A 15,053-nucleotide genomic window follows, 5' to 3' on the forward strand; every position below is an offset into this window, starting at 1 on the left:
CAATCTCATTCAGTTCAGCCCTTTGCCACCATTATTATGATTTTCTTCATGTAGCAGTTGAGGCTTTCAGAAAGAAATGATTGCTTCTGGGGAGCATCTCACACTCTCCTTGGGAACATTTGACTAATGGGCAGAGGAGGCAGCTCTTCTGCTCCATTATCTTGTCTCTTGGGGTGCTGCTCACCTCCCAGACACATGGATGCTAAATGCTGTAGCTGCCATGTGATAGCAGATCCCTGGTGGATGTAACCGTGGAAGAGAAAAAGCCAGGGGATCAAAATCTGAATAAATTAAAAAAAATATTTTCTCCTTTTATTGCTTAGGTGTGCTGCTAATACAAAGCCTTCTGTTTTCCCCTCAGGATCTTGCACAACTGCAGAGCTTAATGTTGTAATGTTTGTTTGTTTGTTCATTTGGTTTTGTTTTTGATGGCCTTTCACTGTCAGATTCCAGCCTTTTTTTTTAAATTTAGATCCTCTACACTCTTGTTTCCCACTGGAGGCACACACCTACAAATTGCTTTGAAGCTTCTTATTGGGAGGCTGCTAAGGATATTTCTGTGCCAAGGACCTGGAGTTACAGTTTGCTTTCTGGCCCAGTCAAGCATCATAAACACAGCATAGAAGAAGTGAGTTGTTTAGTAGTCATCATTGCACGTGGGGCATGCACATGTTGCACAAAGGATGTTCTGACAGTTTTGTATCCATGAAGATTTATTTGTGGGACACTGGCAGCTGATGGTGTACTTCATGTCTTGGAATGCTGAAAGTTATTTCTAGAAAGAAAAAGAAAATAAAGAAAAAGAAGGGAGAGAAAAAGGGGAAATTTCCCCCACTGGCCAGCTGTGAAGGGCAATGATGGGGTCCCATAGGAACAACCTCCTCTGAGGGCTCTCTCTGATGCTGCAGATGATGACAGTGAAAGTGACCAGTAGGATGATTTCTTGCCATGCTTTCCCTTGGTACAATTTCCATCAAGACCCACTTAAAACTCCTATGGATTATTTCTGGGTCTATTTTTGTTGGATCTGGGAGGAGAACGTTCATCGTGTACAAATGTTGCACATTCATTGCTTGTTAATCTTCTGTGAATATACAAAACTGGATAATATTTACTGAGAATTTCAATAGCCACTGGCTCTTCTGTTGAACACCACATTTGTTTTTCTCCTTTATACACTGAAGCCTGCAATATAAAAGAAAAAGAAGGAGTGGGAGGAACAGCAATTCTCACAGCAGTTCTTGCACGAGAATCCACCATAATAACACTGTGGGGGTTTATGGAGGCAGAGCTGTGAGAGCAATAATATACGAACAGCACAAGTGCAATAAAGGAAAAACATTGCCACAGAGAGGCTGGTAATTATTGTCTCGTGGCTTTGAGAGATGCTATATAGCTGCAAGCAGCATGCCCTGAGCTACAGGGTATATAAGGCACATAAGAGCTAGCCAGAGGCTGGACACAACCTGACTAGAAGCCATAAATTCTGGCATGCAATCAAGTTCCTTGTTGAGAGTACTGTTTAGCACAGGAACGTCAGGGCGCAGCTGGCAAGGGAGATTTCCCAAGGTCAGCAGAGGAGGAAAGGATGCCACAGCTCTCCTAATTTAGTCCCAGCTTCAGCTCTGGCTGTTTCAGAAGAAAGTCACAACACAGGGAGGAATGCTTGAATAAATAACTCCTAACACCCTGCTTGGTGATCAGCTTAGAACTGAGATTTGATTACACTTGCTGAGATTTGACCTTACATAACCACCTGTTTTCTGAGAGGCCCTAAAATAATCCAGTACCCTTTTAAATCCAGCTCTGGTGGGTGACTTCTCTAGGACACCTTCACCTGCAGAACACTGACTTCTGCCACGGCACCAAGTGAGGGATGGAGAGCAAAAGCTGCTTTCCTGCATGTCAGGCTCTGGAGAGCAGGGGATGCAGAGAAGACACACCGGCTCCCCGGGTGACAGGGACCATCTTCCCTTCACCAACCCCTGTGCTGTCACTCACACCTCCCACCAATTTAGCTCTCCCTCTCTGTCCTCACTGAGCTGCTCTGTCCATCCTCAGCCTTCCTCAGGCTAGACTCTGAAGGAAACCGGCTCAGTTTTGCCCCTACTCTCTCATCCCCCACAAAATCCTTTTCCTTCCTCTGTCTTCCTGTTTCCCTTGCTTCCTCAGGGGATTGTGAAGTGACATGTGAAGTCTTTGCACACCTTCAGGCTTGTGACAGGGGTTATGGGATTAGCACTTTAACAAGCCTGAAAGCTGCTTAGACAAGTATTAAATCTCCAATCTCTCCATCTTTCAAAGAAATCGCTGCTAGAGGAGCTGAAGAGGTGGAACACACACTCATGTCTTCAGGGGTCAGCTCTTCATCCAGCTGAGAGCCCTCAAGTCCAGTGGCTAGGTGGTTTGAAAGGATTCTCATGGGACTTGGGGCTGGAAAACCGAGTTATACCCTTACCAGGGGCTTTGTGTTGACACCCCAAAATGCCTTCTCTCTCCTTGCCCTCCATGCTGGCTCCCCTGCCTGACATTTTATCTAGCCTCCATCCCTTCCTTGCCTTCCCACCCCAAGGGCTGCACACTCCTTTGCAGCACTTTAGAAGGGGTGAGTAGCACCAGGGAAGAAGAAATTAGGCACCACCTCTCCTAGGCACACCAGGATCAACCTTACAATGCTGACTTCTAAATGCTGACTTCAATGCTGACTTCTAAAGCCGGTCCAGGGGCACCTTGTGCCTGTGTTTTACTCAGAGATGAATTCATGCTTCATTGGCTGTATCACCCTGTTTATCCCACTTAACTGAGAGTCAGAAAAGGCAGTGCTGGGATTACCAGAGTTGGGTGGCACTTCGTTGTGCAGTGAATGCTCCCCACAAGGCAGGGAAAGCTCCTGTCTGAGCTCCTGGACCTGTCACCTTGCCCGTTCCCATCCCCTCGTGACTGCCTCAGGAGCAGATTACCTCCTCCATCCCTGCAGGGAAGGGATCTCTGCCTGCAGAGAGGGACACCATCTGGGGACACCATCTGGGGACACCATCTAGGGGGCACCCACGGCCAGAACTGACACTCACCTTGCTGCACCTGCTGATGTGAACTTGCTGAACTGTGAGGTCGTCTTCCCAGCATGTCACCTGTACCCTTCCTGGGACTGTAAAAAGCTTGAGGAGGAGGCAAAACTCATGACAGTGACAGCATTCAGCAATATTATTCACTAGACAGAAATCATAGTTAGTAACTGTGTACTGAGTTCAGTGAAAATACAAATTAGTAGCTCCAAAACAAATCGTTTTACAAGAGCAGCATTAAAGGTATTACTCTGTTGAGACTTAAAATTTCAAACATGGATTCCCTACCTGGACTGAAATGTATTTTTATTTTTCCCCTCAGAGCTTCCAGCCTGGTAAATTTCAACTCCAAATTAGACAGTTTTTGAAATTACAAGCAGGTGAAAATAAGAGATTCTAACAGGTAAAATTTTACTGGATTAGTCACTTCTAAAGGTCATAAAGTAGCTCTGTTCCTCAAATGCAGTGAGCAACCTGTTCCACAGAAGATGGAGATGACATTAAGCAGCACAAAGCTGCAATGCACCATCACTGCAAAAAGTTCAAATCTAGAAATACTGGATACCTAATGGCAGCAATCCAAATTCAAACAGGAAAAAAATGCCTGATTTTTTAAAATCTTACTGTTTTTAAAAAAGTCAAGGTTTATTGTTTCCAATAGGGTGCTACAGACATATATGACTGTTGGGAGTACAGGCTGTGTAATTGAAGGATATGCATTTAAAATTTTGCATAAACATTTTGAAATAAACTTAGACACTAGAGGTTGATCACACGTATTATTGTGGTGTATTAATTGTACAATCAGCTGTTATCAATGGGGTAAAACTAAATAAGACCTAATCATAATATTTTAAGTAAAAAAATATTATTTTCCAGCTAAGAACACATTTGAAATTTTACCATGTTTTTTGCAATAAAGCAGGTACACTTTAGGAGTTGTCCCTGCCTCCTTCTGTCACAGACAAAAGAACTGGCTGGGGTTGGGCAATGTCTGCCAAGAGATGATCTTCATGGCCTGGCATCAGTTTGTCACAGATGAAATACTCAGTGGCAGAGATTTGCTGTCAGTGATGTCCTGCTCCATTGTGGTTCAAACCTTTCCTTCCTTCCAGCAGAGCAGTGACGTGGTTCCCCAGCAGGATGCTGGATATGCTGACCCAAAGGATCATGCCCGGCTTCTAGGTTCCCATCTGCTTGGCATGGTGTGATTCCAATGCCTACAGCTCCTTCTCACACTGCTTGTGAGCAGGAAGAGGAGGCACAGAGCAATTACATGATGTCCCCATGATTACATGCTGACTAATTTCTAATTTAGGAGTAAAATCTGTTTCCCCTGCATGCTAGGCAGATGAAGCCATGTAGGTTGAGTGCACATACATATGGTGGCACACAGCTACACATCCCTATACCTTTATGCATATTTGTGGATGAACTGATCCTAATTTATGCTCACATGTGTTTAGAAATAGTGTGTAAATAGCTACACAAAGGCACGTGCACTCTAGTGTTTAACTAAAAAGAAGCCCACAAAAGAGACCAAGCTAATCTCAACTGTTCTTCAGCAAGAATGATTGCAATAACACTACTTACAGTTGCACTGTACACAGTGGCTAAAACCAAGGGAGTTTCAAACCAAGCCATGAGTGAACAGGAACCTCAACTCACACCTCCTCCCAGCTAAACTGTGTTCAGTTTCTAAACTGAAATCAGAGACTTAGCAAAGAAACCAAGATGAGAAACTGTTGTACAAGACACAGGGGCTTCCTCAAATCTTTCCACAGTAAACACATCCAACTCTTCACAGCTTTGCCAGGCCAGGACTGCTTACATGAACAATATGAGCTGCCATAAAGTGGCACTGTAGTTGAAAGAATTTGCTCTGCTCTTTCCTCATCCTCATCCCCATCCCACTCAGCCACTGGTACTGGCATAAAGGCTTAGTCCCATTTGTCCATTATAAACAAGTGTGGGGAAACCTATCTGGGTTGAAAACTCACCAATGTATACTCACACATTTGCTTACATCTCACACATTTGCTTACATGTTTTTTCCCTGGTACCATTTGAACTCATCTAACTACTGCATTCAAGTCAGGTCCCTTGTGTTGGCCCAAGGGAAGGGTTAGTGCAGCAGTGAAAAGGAATGGCAGAGAATAAAATAATTTTTCTTGATGGTGAAACTAATTAATGGAAGCTTGAAATGTTTCTGAGGTTATAGCCCCTGATAAATGGGAATCCATTGTCAGACAGATATATGCTCTGTTTTTGCCTTGAAATTCATGAGGCAAGGATCATTGTGCTGCCCATAACCTAAATGAAAGAAATATCTGGCTGGAAAAATCAATCCCCCCTGTTCTGCGATCTGTTAATCCCTGAAGAAGATCCCTTTCCCTCAGTTGTTTGCAACCTTTAAAAATTTGTGTACAATAAACACTTTTAATGGATATGTGGATCTGGGGCAGTGAATTTAAGCCCATTGGCAATAGATATGCTTTGCTTATTTTGCTGCTGTAAATGCATCAAGAGCAGTGTATCAGTCATTGCAGGCCCAGTTTTGTTGTTTGCAAACCAATGATCTAATTTGTGGTGCACTAAGGACTATGTACATGAGGGATTTATGTGACTGATGAACTAAGTGGGCACTCCATGAGGGGCAAAGAAAGAGGAAATCTGCTGATATTTCACAAAGTAAGGGGTGTAAAATCTTTCCGATCATTTAAGCAACCCTGGGAAATGAGAGCTTTTTCTTCCTAAGGTAGCTGATCTTGGAAACTGCTTCTGTGAGAAGGGCTGGGAGTTGGGAACAATAAGCTGATTAAATGCAGCAGGTAGCAGGAAAAATGAGGTTCATAAGAACCTCCATTTCCAACACTGCTTATCTTCCCACGTACGCAGGAATACACAACCCGATTCTCCGCATATTTTAATCGGTATAAATCAGCGCCACTTTTTGAAACCGACCATAATTACAGCAGGAAAATAAAATAAAAGCCTGGGGAGGAAAACAAAGCCCTCACCCCCCTCGCTCCCGGGCACAGCAGCCCGAAGCGGCGCACGGCGAGCACTCCCGCGTCCCCGGCCGGGCTCCGCTCCGCAGACAAAGCCCTGCGCACCTCTGCGCAAAAGGAGCGGGCGCAGACAAAGCGGGGCAGGCGGCGGAGCGCCGCAGCATGCGGGGCCGCCAGGGCTTCCTCTGCTGCGGGTGGGCTGCTGCTGCCGCCGCTCTTGGGTGTTTTTGGTTTTGTTTTTTTTTCGCTGCGTCTGAGTGTTATTTTTTTTTTTTTCCTCTCTTCACCAACTTCCTTCCTGCTCCAACTGCCAGAGCTCGGGGCTGAGCGCTGACAGCAGAGGAGGACCCCGGCCGCAGGCGCCGCTCCGCCGGTGAGTGCGAGGGGCGGGCGGGGGCAGGGGCACGGACGGCGCGGCCCCGGCTCGCTCCCCGCGCTGCTCCGCGCCCCCGCTCCGGGGCTGGCGCCGGTGCCCGCTCCTGCCCGGGGCGGCGGCAGAGCCCTGCCCGACCCGACCCGAGCGGGAAGCCGGGCTCCGCGCTGCCATGGGGCCGGGCAAGGAAGGGAAGGGCCCCGCGGTCCCGGGTTGTGCCCGGCGCTCCCCGGGCAATGGGCTCCCCTCTGTACCCCGGGGCTTGGGATGGGGAGGCCGGGGCTGGGGGCGCTGCTGAGTCCGGTGCGCTTCTCCCCCATCGCGGAAAATTACTTCCTCCCTGCTAAACCCGCTTCCTGGAGATTAGCCCTCGGCCAGGGGGTGGTTTGGAGAAGTGATGAGCAGACGGAGGGCAAGTGAAATGCTGTCCCTCTGACAGCCCTTTTTGTGCCCCGTGGAGGCACGGGGGCCGAGCAGGTGCCCACCCTCCGCCTTGTGACTGCCCCTCCTGCTGCAGGTGCGAGGGCAGCTGTCTGTCCGCGGCACTGGCAGAGCCCAGCTGCGGGACTCTCGCACCTCTCGCCAAGGAATGATTCCGTCTTTGCCTCCTGCAGCCATCTCTCGCTACCAGGGACCCCTAGCCCTGCCCTTGCCCCCTCCCTGCTGTTTCACGGGTGCTGCCCGGCCTCAGGGGTGCAGGTGACGCAGGACCGTGGGCTGGAGCTGCAGAAAGGCAAGAAAAATGTGGCAGGGCAAGACACCAAGCACATAGATTTCTCCTTGCATATAACAGTGTAGGGTTAATTTTCTCAATTTAGTGAGGCTCTTGGTCTGAATGGGGGCTCCGTATTAGCCTGGGCAGTGGCACAGAAACTCAGGAACCCCCACAGCAACATGGTGACTCTGGCGCCTGAGCTCAGGAATGTGTCTCAGCTTGCAGAGGGCACCAGCAAGTAGGGTCAGGAGCTGCTGAGATGTGAGCTTTCCTCTTGGTCACCGTCTGCCTTGGAGTTTGGCAGGAAGGCAGCGTCAGGTCCATGGCTTGGGGAAAAATGCCAGAACTTGGTCTGATCGGTGCCATCCTGAGGCGCCTGTGAGCCAGAGGTTGTTCATCCCAGACAGTCTGGCTGGTCCTGTTCCCTGCAGGATCTTGCTGTTGGCATGGCAGATTGTCTGTGCACCTTTCTGGGAGGTTCATAACCTAAAAGCATTCCCCCTCAAGTGAGCCACCCCTGGGGGCTGGCAGGGACAGTCTCTGCGGCATGTGTGGTGCAAAGGGAAGGTTTGAGCGATGAGGAGCAGCCAGCAGATGCAGTCCTGACTCTGCCTTTTCTCTGCATGAGGGCAGAGAGGCCTCTTTCCATCCCCTGTGATAAACTACAGGAGGTGGGCATGGGAGGATGGGGGCGGGCAGGCACCTGTGCTCTGTGCTCGTGCTGGTGGCAGATGCAGCCTGGTGTTGTGGAGAGCTCAGGTCAGTGCTCAGGCGTGCAGCTGGAGCCCAAGTGGGAGGCAAGGCTTGGCACTGGCTGTCATGGCTAACCACAGCCTCCTCCCATGCTGAACGTGGAATGGCACTGAGGGGATTGTGAGGCTTTCTAAGTTGACTCTGCTGGGGCCACAGAGTGCTGGGGCATGTGTAATTGCTGCTTTAGGGAGGGAGCTTTTGGTTTCCTTTCTCGTGAGGACAAGCTCAAGGGCCTTTCCTATGGTATTTCACACTCCTAGGTCTGGGCATGAACTGAGCCAGGGTTATTCAGCTGCTGGGACCTGTTTTTTTTTCCCTGTTTGTTTGGGTTGAGATTCCCTTTTATTTCCCATGTGCCCATTCTGTACTAGTTTCTCATTCACCACAGAATTGCAAAGTCGTCTTGCAATGGCCATTTCCAATTAAAATACCTGACTGAATCTTCTTGTTTGTGTGCTGGTCAGTTCTTTTCTGTCCCCTTTGCAACGTGCCAATGTACCACTCCTTGATTGTTTTTCTTCCCTTCACTGGAATTGCTCTGAGAGGTCTGCATACTACTCAGAGTTGCCTGGCACCACTTGATGATTCACCTTAAACAGATGTTTTTTCCTTTTTAAATTATTTTTTGTCTATGTTTCTATTCTATTTTAATAAATGAAAAAACTATCGCATTAGCTCCTAGTTTAACTTTTGGGAGCAGGGGCTCCCAAAGGCCACAGCTGCAGAGAAGGACAAATGATTTGTTTGGAAAATTGCAAATAAGGAAGCAAAAGGGGACTTTTTAGTAGGAACAGTCTCAAAAAAGCCCGAGTGGAAGTGAACTGAATGATCTGTGTAGCTTGACCAAATCCTTTTGCTGCCATAGACCAAGGAATGGCTTGCCCATGTGTGACAGCTGTACCAGGGCACTGCTCTGTTTTTCAGCCTTTCTCCCAGGAGTGGGAAGGTGGCTGGGACCATATGGCTGCCTCCTGGAGGCAGGCAGCTGACTGGGGGCACCTGGCACAGCACTGCTTACCTCTCCTGCCTGCCTCCTGTCCCCCATCCCATGCTCTGCCCCTTGGTTGCTATTTCCCTGCTCTGGCTCCATTTGGGCTGCCAGCCCAGCAGTTTCGCTGCCCGTGTGCCATTCAGGACCAGCCCTGCTGACTGCGGCTCAGCTCTCCTGCCTCTCCCTCCGAGGGCACCGCTGGAGCAGCACGGCTGTGCCTGCTCCTCTGGGCTCCCATCCTGCTCCCTGCTCAGTGGGAAGGGCTCCTGCTGGGTGCCTGGAGTGAGCTGTTCGTGGGAGCGCAGGCAATGCCAGCAGATAGACTTTGCTGCCCGCTTCCTTGAGAGCTTCAGCTGATTTGCTAATCTAAGAAAGTGGCTGTCAGATATTCGACCTTTCTGTGAAATGTGGATTTTAACCCGTTATGAGAGGGTGGACGAAACCTCTGTCCTTGGCTTTATTCGTGTTTCTTTGAGCTCCAGCGTGTGGCAGTGGCTCTTTGTGCGAGCCCTGTACGATGGCTTGTAATTGCAGGGTTGCCGACCACAACTGTGCTGCAGAGTGGCTGTAAATCACTCTGGCTTCAGCCTCGGCTCCCGCACCTCCTCCCTGGGAGCGAATAATGGTGTAGGTCTGCGAGTGCGCGTGGAGCCTGCAGGGAGAGGAGCGGGGGTAGGGGGGATCGTGTTGGAGCCAGAATATCAGCACAGCAGTGTCTGGGTTGCAGCCGATCGCCGTCGCCATTTGCCTGTAGGAATCCCGCTGCCTTCGGCGCTGGGTGGGTGCCTGCCTGTCAGGGCACTGAGCCACACTGTGAGTGCCCCCATACTCCCAATCCACAGCAATCTCTCTGACTGCCCCCTCCTCTGTCACCCAGACCAAGCCACCATGACTGAGAAGACGCAGGAGCCTCATGTGGAGGATGATGATGATGAGCTGGATGGGAAACTCAACTACAAACCTCCTCCGCAGAAAACGCTGCAGGAGCTGCAGGAGTTGGACAAGGATGATGAAAGCCTCGCTAAGTACAAGAAGTCCCTGCTGGGAGATGGACCTGTGGTAGTAGGTAGGCTGGGGCACACTGGCAGGGAGGGACTGGGGAGATGTACTGCAGCAGTGTGCTGTTGCTTCAGAGAAGCGGGATCCTGTTTGCCCAGGGACATGCACTGCTTGTGCTGGAGGACTGGGGATGGGCAGCTGGAAAGTTACACATAAAGGAAGCACAGAAGGTGCTCAGAGTGGTAGGAGTTAGGAGGATTACTGGGGAGTGCTGGCATCAGAAAATGACTTGCGGTGGGAGGTGTGTGGGTCTCAGAGGACTTTTGGGGGTTTTGAAGGGGTCAGCCTATGCTGAAAGGTGGTCTTGTTGCTCAGAATGATCCTAAGAAGGAAATTTTCCGTGGTGGAAAGACCACTTCTAGGCATTGTGATGGAGGCCAGAGGCATCCATGTAGAAGGACTGGGTAGACATGTGGTCCTGTTGTGCTAAGGAAGCCTGGCATTACTGGGTGTTTCATGAAATGCAGTTTCTGTGTGGCAAGGCATCCCTGTTTCTTCAGTGTCATTCCCCTCTGATTGCATCTAATTTTGCAAGCTGACAGCTTCCCCCTGACTTTTCCTACCTGCAGACCCAACAGCTCCCAATGTGGTGGTCACCCGACTCACTCTGGTTTGTGACTCTGCTCCAGGACCCATCACCATGGACCTTACAGGTAGGCACAGGCTCTGCCCTTGGTCACAGAGGGGAACAACCAAAGGCCCTGGCATGCTCCAAGTCAAAAGAGAGTTTGTCCTTGGGATGCCATAGTGGGTTTTAGAGGAGCTCTGAAGTCATCTTAGCCTTGTTTCTTATTTTAAGGTATACACATATAAATAAAAAAGAAGCAGATGTAACAGAGGAAAATATTGAGGTTTTTTCCTTCATCTAGACTGCTGTAGGAGCTCCTGGGTTTCTCTTGCCATCTCTGCTTGCTTCCTTTCAATGAAACTTCATGAGCACAGGGGATGTGCATGCATTTGGGTAGCAGGCTGTATTGAAACTTCAGAATCGAGCAATACTGCAGTTCCGGCTCCTGGGGGCAGGGGGAGAGAGCCTTATAAGGGCTTTTCTGCAGAGAGAGGAAGCTGGGCCTGGAGAGGCAGAGAGGCTTCCTGTTCACCCAAAACCACCCAAAACCCCTGTGGGGCCCGGGCAGCCTTCCAAGCTGGGCTGGAGCTGTGGAACCAAGCTCTCACCAAGCCAGGCTGGGCATGGATGGAGCATACACACACTGCTGCATCTGCTCTGCAACAAGCCTGTGCACAAGCATCTTTGTGTACATGTGCTCAGACCTGTGTGTGCTCAGGCATTATCTTCTGTGGGCACAGATACATACGAGCACCCAGGAATTTCTGTGTGTTTGGTCACACAACTCAATCTCACAAGGATGTCCGCATGTTCATTTTACAGGTGTCATCCTTTGAAGGGATGCTTACCTCTGGCAGCAACCCCATGCCCATCTTTCCCCCTGTGCCTGGTCTCTCCTTGCTGAGACATCTCTAGCTGACACCTTGATTCTCTTCTTGCAGGTGACCTCGAAGCACTCAAGAAAGAGACCTTCGTATTAAAGGAAGGGGTGGAATACAGAGTTAAGATCCACTTCAGAGTGAGTTGTTTTCCTTCCAGTTGCTTCTTATCAGTTGCTAAGGCTGGTCAGTGGCAGTCTGTCAGATAACCAGAGCCAGACAGAATGCCTGCCCAAAAGCTGAGCACTTGCAAAGCTCCCCTAGCTTCAGGTGTTGTTCTACCCAACAAGGGATGAGGTATTTCCAGGAAATCATTTCTGCTTGCTCACCCCTTGGAGGAAGTTGGTTTCTGTTTGCTCACACTGATAAATGAGTGGTTGAAAAGCCAGATGGGTAGTTTTGGCTGGGTTTGGTTTTGCTTTTTAGCCACTGGAAAATCTTTACTCCACACTAAATGGAAATTAACACGGAGGAGAGGAGAGGAGAGGAGAGGAGAGGAGAGAAGAGAAGAGAAGAGAAGAGAAGAGAAGAGAAGAGAAGAGAAGAGAAGAGAAGAGAGAAGAGGAAGAGAATGGCTATTCATGAAGTACTGATTCAGTCAGTGATACTGGGCTTCATGTACACATCAAGAAGATGTAATATTGTAGCACTTGGCTGAAGATGCCTGAATTCTTCAGGTTGTGATATACCTAAATGGGCTTATTTCACCCTCACTCCCATCAATCAGTGTGTCAGCCATTTCTTCTGTTTACAGCTGAAAATGGAGCTTGGCCACGCTGCAGTGTGGCATCCAGCACTGAACTGATCATCTCTGCAAGTGCTTACTTCAAAGCTGAGCTTGGAAGAGAAGGCAAAAAGGGAAGAAATAGAATTCTCCTGAGACAGATGAGGGAAGATGTTAATACTGTGGGATCTGTAGGGCAGATTTCCCTTTTTCTTTGAGGCTTGTTGTCTCAGAGATGAATGTCCCCCAATGCTCTCCCCTGAGACACCTCCAGCTTTCTTTTGTGCTGTGAAATATTTCCATCTGTATCTGTGCCTTGTTGACTGGAGACACCTGAAGCCAGACAGGTTATTCTAATTCCCTCCCTCAGTTCCATGGCTGGTAAGGGCTGGTACTGTGGGAATTCTACCCTGGAATGTAAAAGGATCTGTCAATCTCGTTTTCAGATTGAGTAGTGTACACTGTGGGAAGGCAGTGTATGCTGGAGGGGAGGAGCAGCACTGGATACATCCAAGCTATCCATGGGACATTTGAGAAAAGATTTATGAAAACTGTCCCTCTGTCTTTTGAGAAGAAACTTGCCAGCTCCCCATAGAGCTTAGAGAGCACCTGGGAGCTGCCCACCCATTGGGGCTGAAGGGATGACTCTAGTTACCCATGATGGTTTACAGTATGAAAATTATTAAACAGGAACCCCTTGCTTCACTTTTCTTTGTCCTCATCAGCATGTCTTGAGAACCTTACTGGTGTGCTCCAGTCAGCTTCAAAGGTGTGCAAAGGATAGGGAAGTATAGGAGCTGCACAGAGGATGCTAAAGGTCTCCAGGTACCTATGGAGAAGTTGTTTAGGGACCTGTTCAATGTGCCCTATGCTGAGGCTCCCTTCTGTCGGGAGCCAAGATGGGTATGTCCTTCAGGACGGGGAAAATCATCAGGTACAGAACCAAAACTCCTCTCCTGACACTTCTGGTTCCTTCCTGCAGGTAAACAGGGACATTGTGTCGGGACTGAAATACGTGCAGCACACCTACCGGACAGGGGTGAAGGGTGAGTAAGAGCCCTGCATGCCCTGCACAGCACTGCTCCTGCCTCTGTGTCCCTCCTCTGGAGCAAGTGTCCTGCAGCTCTGGGCTGGGGCAGAGGCCCCATTGGTCCCAAGTCCCACCCTGTGCTAACACTCAGGAGGTGACTTCTCAGCAGAGTGCCTGCTTCACCCAGGACAGTGGTTCCTTGTTCTGTGCACACTCAGTGTGAGCCAGCTCTGGGGTCTGTATGCTGCACCCCTGTCTGCAGCAGCAAGGTCCACAGAGACTCTGCTTGGACAGTGCTTGCCACAGGTTGCCTCTCCATACAGAGAACTTCTCCTCCCCTCCACCCCTGTGCAGTGGCTCAGCCTGTGTGGAGCTTCCCACCCTCTGAAAGCTCTTCAGAAGCCTTTGGTAAAATTCAGACCTGCTCTGTGAAACTTCCCATTGTGTCCCTGTATTTGCCCATGGGTTCTCCTCAGTGCTGCTGGGCTTGGACAAGGCAGAGGAAAGCCCCATTTTGCACACACACACCCCCCACATGCATTTTTGTGCAACCATCTCTGAGGCTTCCGCATCCTCTTCAGCACACATTGCTGGTGTCTTCTCACCAGTAGAGAGAAGTAGTGGGAAATCAAGGTAGATCTTGAGCCATATGCTGGGTGTACTCACAGCCAGAATGTTCAGCTTTCTCCCAAATTTCTCTCAAACCAGGACAAGTACATGCATGTGAGAGTGCACAAACTGAGTTGCCTGATCACCTGCCCATCCATCCGTGTTATGCTTCCAGCTGTCCTTATGCTTCACTAACCCACTTTTCCCCCTGATTTTGCTCTCCTTTGCTGACATGGGCTGTTCCTTTCTCCCCCATCTCCTTTCTGCTCTTTTGCTCATGGCTTGCTCTCTCCCTCATCATTCCCCATGTGAGGGGCTTATTCCCTATGGATTGTTTTCTCCTAGTGGACAAAGCCACGTTCATGGTTGGCAGCTACGGGCCACGGCCAGAGGAGTACGAGTTCCTGACGCCCGTTGAGGAGGCTCCCAAGGGTATGCTGGCTCGAGGCACCTACCACAACAAATCCTTCTTCACGGATGATGACAAGCACGACCATCTCACCTGGGAGTGGAACCTGTCCATCAAGAAGGAATGGACAGAATGAGTTCACCCAGTTTGCCTTCCCCCTTCCCGTCCCCTTGCCTCCTGCACCAGTCTCCAGGCCTTTGCTGCTTCTTCTGATACACTGAGAACAACCCAGCCACCACCCCATCATGACCATAATGGGTTAAATTGGGAAAGCACCTCCCTCCCTCTCCCCCTGTACTTCCTCCTGTTGTCCCCATCTCTCCCATACCAACTCCAGTCCTGGAAGTGCCTTTTCGAGGAAACAAGGTCACCTGGCAGGGGTGGACTGGTCCCTGGAAAATCCCTCTCTTGAGTTACACTTGCCATGTGCTCTGACTCATTGTAAAGGGTTACTTACCTCCCGTGATGGTCTCCTGGTCTGTGTCTGGTGCCCTACCCTGTTAAAATCCATCCTTGTGCAGGCAAAGCCAGTCAGGGGGAATGCAGCTAGATGCCGTAACAAGACTTCAGTGTCTGAGAATAAAACCAGTTTCTTTCTTCTTTTCTGCATGAGTGTCACATTCTTTTCTAGACCATGTTTCTCAGTGATGTGTGTGTGGAGAATGCAGTATAGGAAGGCTTAAGAGCATATTTCAGCAGGGAAATAGCCCTCCTCCTTCAAAGCAGCAGCCTTACTCTATAAGCAAATTATTTCAGAACAGTTTCCTTCAGGGATTTCATTAATTCTTTGAAGCCAAAGTCTGGCTGTGATGGGGGTAGACTCCAGGGGTGGACAGCCCCCACCTCTCATCCCAGATGGCTGCTGAGT

At 49.5% G+C, this 15,053-nt stretch overlaps 1 protein-coding gene across 2 annotated transcripts in view; it reads left to right on the top strand.

The window, feature by feature from the left end:
- Positions 1-14,785, top strand: part of ARHGDIB (Rho GDP dissociation inhibitor beta) — a 44,834-nt gene extending 30,049 nt beyond the window's left edge. Inside the window, exons 1-6 of one of the 2 annotated variants that reach the window (XM_054272678.1) lie at positions 6,329-6,449; positions 9,786-9,974; positions 10,537-10,620; positions 11,477-11,553; positions 13,120-13,183; positions 14,122-14,785. In XM_054272678.1, the coding sequence (XP_054128653.1) occupies positions 9,797-9,974; positions 10,537-10,620; positions 11,477-11,553; positions 13,120-13,183; positions 14,122-14,321 (603 nt within the window). In that variant the 5' untranslated portion in view covers positions 6,329-6,449; positions 9,786-9,796 and the 3' untranslated portion in view covers positions 14,322-14,785. Of the gene's footprint in view, positions 1-6,328; positions 6,450-9,785; positions 9,975-10,536; positions 10,621-11,476; positions 11,554-13,119; positions 13,184-14,121 lie in introns of those variants that run through there. The other variant, XM_054272668.1, reaches the window with a different exon arrangement.
- The last annotated feature ends 268 nt before the right edge of the window (positions 14,786-15,053 follow it).

Source organism: Melozone crissalis, unplaced genomic scaffold, assembly GCF_028551555.1.
Source record: "Melozone crissalis strain CALT ecotype California unplaced genomic scaffold, PUWL_Pcris_2 ptg000004l_1, whole genome shotgun sequence".
In the NCBI taxonomy this organism is placed as follows: domain Eukaryota; kingdom Metazoa; phylum Chordata; class Aves; order Passeriformes; family Passerellidae; genus Melozone; species Melozone crissalis.